Source organism: Syzygium oleosum, unplaced genomic scaffold (assembly GCF_021117445.2).
Source record: "Syzygium oleosum isolate NSW1041296 unplaced genomic scaffold, Sole_v2.1 Sole_v2.14, whole genome shotgun sequence".
In the NCBI taxonomy this organism is placed as follows: domain Eukaryota; kingdom Viridiplantae; phylum Streptophyta; class Magnoliopsida; order Myrtales; family Myrtaceae; genus Syzygium; species Syzygium oleosum.
In genome coordinates this window covers 3,955,199-3,963,849 of record NW_026607498.1, presented here as the reverse complement: position 1 = coordinate 3,963,849, position 8,651 = coordinate 3,955,199, and the positions used below count along the sequence as shown (strand labels likewise).

At 40.2% G+C, this 8,651-nt stretch overlaps 1 protein-coding gene across 1 annotated transcript; it reads right to left on the bottom strand.

The window, feature by feature from the left end:
• Window positions 1-2,304: 2,304 nt before the first annotated feature.
• On the bottom strand, window positions 2,305-3,993 carry LOC130139944 (protein RGF1 INDUCIBLE TRANSCRIPTION FACTOR 1-like). The gene is made up of 4 exons (XM_056317957.1): window positions 3,685-3,993; window positions 3,522-3,596; window positions 3,006-3,146; window positions 2,305-2,640 (listed from the first exon to the last, which is right to left on the bottom strand). Exons 1-4 carry the CDS (start codon window positions 3,991-3,993, stop codon window positions 2,305-2,307), a joined length of 861 nt encoding a protein of 286 aa, XP_056173932.1.
• Between the last annotated feature and the right edge of the window lie 4,658 nt (window positions 3,994-8,651).

The following is an 8,651-nucleotide window of genomic DNA, read 5'->3' as shown; positions in this document are numbered from 1 at the left end:
TTTCTGTTCTTCTTCTTCTTCATTCTTTTTGTCTAGCCGGCCACCGGCAAGGGCTGGTGAGGGCATCGCGGCCCTCGCTGACCACAGGCGGGGGTCCCCCTCATCGAATCCGACGAGGGTTGGACCCTCGCGGCCTAGGCGAGGGTCACCAGCCATGGCTTGGGCGAGGGTCGCCCTCGCCGGCCTTTTCTAGCCCTCGCCCGAGCCAGCGAGGGCCGCCCTCGAGGCTCGCGGCCTGGGAAAGGGCGGCGACAAAAACCCATCCCTTGCCAAATCCGATGAAGGCGGCCCTCGGGTGCTCGCGCTCGGGCGAGGCGGCGGCAAAACCATCCCTCGCCAAACTGGGATGAAGGCGCTCCTCATAAAGCCCGTGCAAGGGTCAAAAAGGCCTAGCGACGAGGCCATGGCCAAGAAGGAGGAAAAGAAAAAAAAGAAAAATTAAAATATTTAAAAATATTATTAAAATATTATTAATAAAAAGAAATTCTGTGTCATTACCAAACGCATTTCTGTTCTTTTTTTATTGCAAGAATGGAAATTTTGGGTCATTACCTAACGGCTTCAAATGTTCAGAATCAGTTCCCCGGCACAGAATTAAAAAGAATCATTTCTGAGCAGAATCAGTTTACAGACATAGGATCGTTGCCATGCGCACCCTAACTCGACCCACCCCCTGCCTTCCCCTTTCCCAATCTCATCACTTCCCATGAAAATCCCAAGAAAAACGAGGCTGAACTGTTTCTTGCTCTTTTGAATTGTATGGCATGGGTTAGCAATCTTTCCCTTTCATGTGTTCTTTGGGTAGAATACCATACATTCTTTGACAAGACCTACAAAGTTTGGTGAATTGGTAATAAATAAAAACATTCCTGAAAGGGTTTTGTTTACGTATGGGTTGGCTTCATGGCACCACAACTCTTCTATTAGAGACACCGAACCAAGGTTAACCCTAATGAAGGCGGGGTTTGCTCAATCTGAACTCGGTTTATTGGAAATTTCTGGCAGCAGGTGAAAAAAAAGGGGCCATTACATATAAGATTTATTTTCGATGAGAAATACATGCATGCATATTTACATATACATCCAAAAGAGGGGAGTATTTTTCTTGGGTCCATATTATTATTTTTGTTTAAAAGTTGGAAGAGTTTGTATGGAAATGCACTTCTTCCATTCTTTTGTCGATTATTGCCCCTCACTTTTTCTCAAATCTGAATAAGTTGAAAAATCAATAATATTTCGTTTGTTTCGCAAAAAATAAATAATTTGAAAAATACTTTCCTAAAAATGATTTATTGTATCGCTTAATATAATTAGTCAATAAAAAATATTTTCATTCTCAACAATAATTTATGTCTAAATATGAATAAAATATTTTTCAAATCATTCATTTTTCACGGCACAAATGGAGCCTAATGAATGATTTTGAATTTTTTTCCAAAAAATAATCGTTAATATCAATTAAAATAATTAGTCAATGGAAATGTTTTCGTTACCAACAATGAAAATATTTTTGATTTATTCTTTTTGTAAACAATCGTTTTTAAAAAAGTATTTTTAAATCATTCATTTTTCGCGGAACAAATACACATAAGTTAATTTACATTTCCTTACACATCATTTCTCTAAGTCCTCTCTTTAATACGCAATCTATCAACCACAAACTAACTAAAATTTCAAATTACAAAGCAAAAGAAAGTGTAGATCAAATTTACTTTTCATCTATTTTTCCAACATTCCCATTAATTGAAAGATAAATTCATGTCCTGATTTCTAGTTGACGTCCGATTCTCTCTTCAACAAATTCTGTTCAATTCAATCAAAATATCCCAAAAGCTGTACAACCTACCACGACTAGACGAAATCTTAGGACCCTGACAAACATGCTGAAGAAAATCATGAGGCAAGGAAAATCCTAAGAAAATTTGTATTTTACGGCATTGCAAATTCATAAGGGGCACCAGAAGAGAAACGAGATTCCTCAAAAATAGCCAGATATACATATCTTCTAATTAACACTGAAATGGGATAACAAAAAGGCAATGACCAAGTTCTGTCACTAAACTATTACTTGCTGTAACCTCTCTACATGAAATTAAAATGAAATAGAAAAAAAAAGCCATTGAAGAACTTATATAAGTTCAGACAGAAACCACCTCCTTGACCAGAAAGAGAGAGCACTCTCTCAACAAAATTGGGAGACGTTCTGCCACTAATTCCCTGAAAATTTCCATTCCTTTTCACCTAAGAAGTAATGAAAGTCAATCAGCCAAATATACCATCCCTTTGACCATACCCCCAATGTTTTCAATATAGAGGAGCCCTATGAGGAGTCTTCTTCCTCCGGTTCATCAGGCTCGCCGAAGCCGGTTCGACCGGCCTGCAAGGGCTGTTGCAAACCAGCACGCTGGTCCGTTTCTTCCTCACTACAAAGTGGGTGGCGGCGGTGCAGGCAAGGGCCCTGCACCCGACCCCGCCGGACCCTCCGGATCCCCTGGAGTTGGTCCGGTTCGAGCCGGCTGGCTCGAGGACCGAGTCGGGGGTCATGAGGCCGTCGTCCAGGCTCGGTTCAGACAAGGGCAAGAAGTTGCACTCCAGGAGATACTTGGAGAGCCCACCTTCTGTCCTAATGAGGTAGTCAATCTGGACGCAGAAAAAAAAAACAGAAGTTAACTAGCGAGAGACTAGAGAACAAAAAAGGGAAAATAATTAGATTCTTGACAAAACCCGGATGAATTTACTCAGCTTAGGTTGCCAAAATTCCAATAATTTGGAGAGTTGTGGGGAAACCCGAGAACCCAATTCAATTGAAGTGCTAATATAAGCAAGAAAAATGATCAAGAGTAAAAAGAGAGACTAGAAACCCTAGAGAAGAACAAAGAACCAAGAAGTCGCTATTGGGGTAATTAATAAACAGAAGCAGAGCTTTAGTGGAGGTTTCATCAGCTTCATTAACTCCATAGTTATCACTATCAGCTTTTATTTTCATTTATTTCATTTTGAAGTACCTTACAATAAAGAGAACAGAAGAGAAAAGGGTCTTGGAGGCTCGTTTCGCAAGTGCTGCAAGTGTTACCGGAGCCTCTGCACTGCTTCGCCTGTGGCCTCTGGTTCAAAAATACCACTTTTGCACTGTTTGTTATGTATGCCTGCAAAATCAAGAAACCCCAAAAAAATAAAGTAAGTGGAAAAGAAACCTTAAAGGACTCCTTGAAAATGAAACATGGTGTTCTTTTTTATAAAAAGAAAACACACAGACCCATGTCCTTGTGCTTCCCTTGTTAGTATAATTTAATCTAACTATCCATTTGAAATAGAAGAGGCCATATCTGATGTCCTGTGAGACCAAGAAACAATTTACTCTTATAGAGTACTAAGAATCCAACAGGAGAGATTATACACTCCAGCGAGCCATGAAACATCGCCAGGACAGAATAGAGGCAAAGCCCACAATTCAGAGAGAGAGAGGGTGGGGTGGTGAAAGATCAAAGAATTCGAATTATTCTTGCTCTCTTTGCACTCACTTGGACATAAGCACAGTCGATCAGCTTCGCAGCATCGTCCAGCCGGATGACATCGTGGTACACGTACCTCCTTATCTGAGAATCAATCAAACCGTTTCACACCTTCTCTAATCAGACCCAGAAATGAAAGTGTGTGTGTGAGAGAGAGAGAGAGAGGACCAACCTGCAAGAGGCGGTGGGAGCGATGGAAAGAGAAGCAGTGAGGGCACAAGCTGGTGCTGCAGTCCAAGCAGAAGATGTTCATCTCGTTCTTGCGGACCTCCTCGTGAATTATGCAGGCGTTGAAGAACTTCTCCGTCAGCAGCGCCCGTAGCCACGTCGGAAGCTGCTGCTGGTGCGCTTGACCCACAACCCACACATTGTTCAAAGAACAAGTTCCCATTTTTTTGAACCTAAATCCTACCCTGCGTACCTTAGAACCTGAAATCCCACTAGTCAAGTTCTCAGTTTCTAAAGTAGAACCTGAAACCATGCTCACTCCTACTTGTGGGCATTCATGGGAACCTTCCGGTGAGTGAAATGAGTTCTTAAAGTGTAAGAAATTGTTAGGGCGTGATTCATACTCCCCATAGACAAGAAGGCATAGGGGTTACTAATTTAAGGGTGAATAAGGATAAAATCTTGTGTCACGATTTTCTTTTCTCGTCTATTTACTCTCTATTTTATTGTATTTGTGTGTCTAATCTTAAGAGAAATCCCCATGCACAGTGCAATGAAGCAATTATTTACCTTCATGGCCATATACTTATAAACACAGAATTTGTTATAAAGAGTTCACCAAGGTTCATATTCTTATTTTACGATACATAATTTAAATGATATTTTAATCCCCAAGAGATAACTTTATTGATAAAAAATACTCTTAAAGTCGAAGGAAACTATGGAAGGGTTTATCTAGAAATTCTTCTTAGTAAGGGCAAAATTTGATCAATGATTATTGTAAAAATTAAAATTATGTTCTTACACCTAACGTAATATATGGTAATATTAACATTGCGTAAATCTTCCTTATCCGTAGCAACTATGTTCTCATGGTTTTCAAATTATGCATTAGTTTTTATCGGTTTGGGGGGGCAAAGTGAATTGGAAATATCTAGTAGTGACTTAGGGTACGTTTAGTAACGTTTCTGTTTCTTTGTTTTTCTGTTTTTTTGTTCCTCGGAACAGAAAAAGAACAGAAATCCGTATAGTAAAAAAAATCTATTTTTTTGTTTCAACAAAAAAGTGTTCCGAAATAGATTTGGAACAAAACAAGAAGCAAAAAAATATGCTTCTTGTTTCGGAACAAGAAAAAGAAACGATTTTTTTTTCTAGAATTCTCCAAAAATAAGAAACAATCCATCGGCCGCAACCCGCCCACCGCTAACTCTCGCCGTCCTTCGCCGCCACCTACCGCCCGCCTTACGCCGCCGCCGCCCGCTGGCCAACGCTTGCCGGCCGCCTGCCGGCCGCCACTCGACGCCGGCCGCCTCCCCTAACCACCCGATGCCGGCAATCACCTACCACCGGTCGCCGCGTCCTCCGCGCCGTCGGCCACCCACCACCGGCCACCATCCTCCTTCGCCGACCATTGTGCTCCACCGCCCGACGCCGGCCACCACCCGGCCCAGGCCGCCCTCGGCCGCCTGGCCACCACCCGGTCTTGGCCGCCTCGTCCGCCGACCACCTCCCGCCTCCGGCCACCCGACGCCGGCGGTCACCCACCATCGGCCGCCATTCTTCGCCACCGCCGCCGTGCTCCATCGACCGATGATGGCCACCCTCCGTCGCCAACCACCTCCCGCCGCCCTCGCCGCCGCCACCGCCGCCCGACGCCACCGTGCTCCGCCGCCGACCGCCGTGCTCCACTGCCTCCCACCACCGGCCGCCATCCTCTCGCCGCCGACCACCGTCCTCCGCCCCCACCGCCGCCCGCCGTCCTCCGCCGTAGCCTAAGGGAGAAACTCGTCCATGGAATAGAAATGAATCATTCGCGCCCTAAACGCGTTTCTATTCTTTTTCTATTCCAGGAATAAAAATTTTGTGCAGTTACTAAACGCTATTTTTTGCTCAAAAACTATTCCAAGAAATAGAAATAGAAAAAGAAAAAACTTTTTCTGATCAAAAATTGTTTCTGGGAACAGAAACGTTGCTATGCAGACCCTTAAGCGTACATTTCTTAGAAATCTCGTGGAGGCAAAAAAATATTTTTTAGCCCAAAATAAGTTAGCATTAAGTTAGAAACCTTGGAATTATGTAAAGCATTAGGAAAATTCCAAGGCGCCTAACTTTCCATTTCTCAAGATAAACAGGACCAACAATCCATGGACAAAATATGAATACCAACACTAACTCTAAAATAAAAATATAATGCGGAGTACTCAATAATTATATAAAATTTACCAAAAAAGACACAACATGGAACATTCATTTAAGCATATAAGCAAGTTCCAAGACACCCAACTTTTCAATTTTCAAGACAAAAACTGATTGGTCTCTGGCATTTTGGTCATAAGTTTTTCCTAGAAGACTTCAAATTGCATGGAACTTGATGCATTACGAACCAGACACAAAGAGCTTTCCAACTAGATATTACGAAACCATATTGAACCAAATAAACTTTTCTAAAACATGAGAAAACAATTTACAATTACAATTGTGTAACTTAGCCTAGACTAATCTAACATCAGTTGTTGGATGCGGCCCAATGCTCATCATAATGTCAGTGGAAGAGCCAGAGGTTAAAGACTAAAAATGTTCTGGACATGCCTCATGAGCAAAGCATGGTTCATAATCCACGTTATTTGGGAGGATCATTGTGGTTATGGACAAGAAATGTGAGATATTAATTCCTAGTTTGGTGACTTCATTGACTTACTTTATCGGAAAGAGGTTTAGAAATATCAGCAAAGAAATCAAGAAAACCCTAACGATTTGGACAAATCACGGCACGAAATGTTTATCCAGAACATGTTTATGCAAGGCGATCCATGCATTCACAAGTAGATATGTAATGGTAAAGAAAAACGCGGATTTCTTTGGGCAATGTTGCACTGAACATTGTTTAGAAGATCAGAAATTTTAGGTTCGAGAGGTAATTCAGGACATGGGAATATCTACTATTCATATCCAAAAATGGGTCATACAAGGCTTTGGAGAGGGTAGACAAGATGAGCTAGTATTATTGTACTGGTCAAGGATGAAAGAGAGGGAAAAAGAAAGCACCTGAGAACTAGAAAGAAAGAAGAAGGCAAATCCTAGGAAAAAACCCTAATGCACTTGTATGATTATCCAATTTATCCTGTTGATTGGCGTCCCATCTCGAGTAGATTACATTGAGAGTTGGGATGTAAGTAGGATAAGATAAAATTATCCCACCTGTGGCGTGAGATTTTTGTATCATATCTAGAGAGGATGTCGAAATTTGGAAAATGCAAGAACAAAACAGGATATAAAAGGAGAAAAGCTAAGCGTTGAAGGAGTTGAGACGAAAGAACGGTAACTGTCGTGTGAGATCTGATCACCTTATCAATGGGCGGGCATGCTGCGCTCAACAATCGGTGACTGCTATATGAGATCTTACCTCTACAACTTGTCAGTAAACATGATCAATGGGCAGGCATCCCAAGCCGGCTGATAGCTTGGATTTTTTAGGATTGTTGGGCAAGTTTGGGCAAAAATTCCAAGCCAGTATATATATTTATATATATGTGTGTATGTATGTATGTGTGTATATATATATGTATATATGTATATATGTATGTATTAAAGAGATTATAAGATATGCTTTAGTAATTGTTTTGTTTTGATAATTAATATTTATAAATACTAACAGAATAAATAGGCAAACATTTCTTATATAGTTGAGAAAAATAGTATAAAATTCACTGGTGAAGTAGTAAATTAGAGTAACACAAAACCCTAAAAATATTTTTCATTTGTTTTCCATTTCTATTTATTTTTTGCTGAAACGCGACCTCGGGCAACAAGAGCACGAGATGATTGAAACCTTGACGTAAAGGCAACCACCGCGAGGTGGTCCAAGCCCCGGCATGATGGTGATCATCATATTGTAATTGCCTCTTATCCTTACTTAGGAAGAGAGTTTGTCTGACCAAGCACGCTCTAGAAGATTTTTCCTTTCTACAATACAATGAGTGGAAATGCATGCCATTAAACAAAGTCATTATTGAGGAAAATTATCAAAAAAGTCTTAAACATATTGTTATTGTGTCAATTCATTCATAAACCTTTCAATTTGGCCAATTGAGTCCTAAACCTTTTGACAAGTTGTCAATGCAATTCATCTGGTCAATTTTGATTGGAACAGCAAGGCCAAGACTGGCGGTAACAAGGACAATATTTGCAATTTCTTTTCTTTTCTTTTCTTTTTTTTTTTCGTTCTTCCTCTACCGGTTAGTTCGTCTCAACAATGGCTGACTGTGGATGTCGATATATCCAATATATTTATTTCTTTCGAATATTTGGTGTAGCGTAGAATTAAATGAGATTTCGATTTAGGTTAAACACGAATTTTATAAGAAAAAGATATTGAGAATACAGGTCGTTCGGAAAATATTCGATAGTGAGTATTTAAGGGACATGAAATTAATATTTGTCTGTGCATTTGATTTTGGAGGGTCATGTGGTTGCTCAGTGTGAAGACTTTAATTATGCTTTGAAAATAGCAAAGCTATTATTTAGTGAAGTTGATGATTGTCTCTTAACACGTAGGATTTTCTAAAAGGGTCTTGTTAAGAAATACCCTCAAGGCGCTCCTTAAGCATGTTTACTAAAGAGATATGCGATATTTAAAGGATTATTTATGCATATCAGGAGAATACTCAACACATTGAAAATTATAAAAAATTGCAGTATTTCCTTATTAGTTAGCAAGTGCCTGGAGGGCACTTTTCAAATAATTTTTTTTTAAAATTAGTGCCTGGATGCACTTATTAAGCAAGTAATTAAGAAAATGTACAGATTCAATGCAATGCTAGTGCTCCTGTCCATGCTTCACATGGGTTCTTATCTTTAAATTTATTTAAATATTTATTCATAAAAAAAAAACTTCATATTACACTTTTACACCTTCGGCCTTCGATGAATATGATAATGAAGTCTATGATGTTGAATGTAGGTGAATCGATT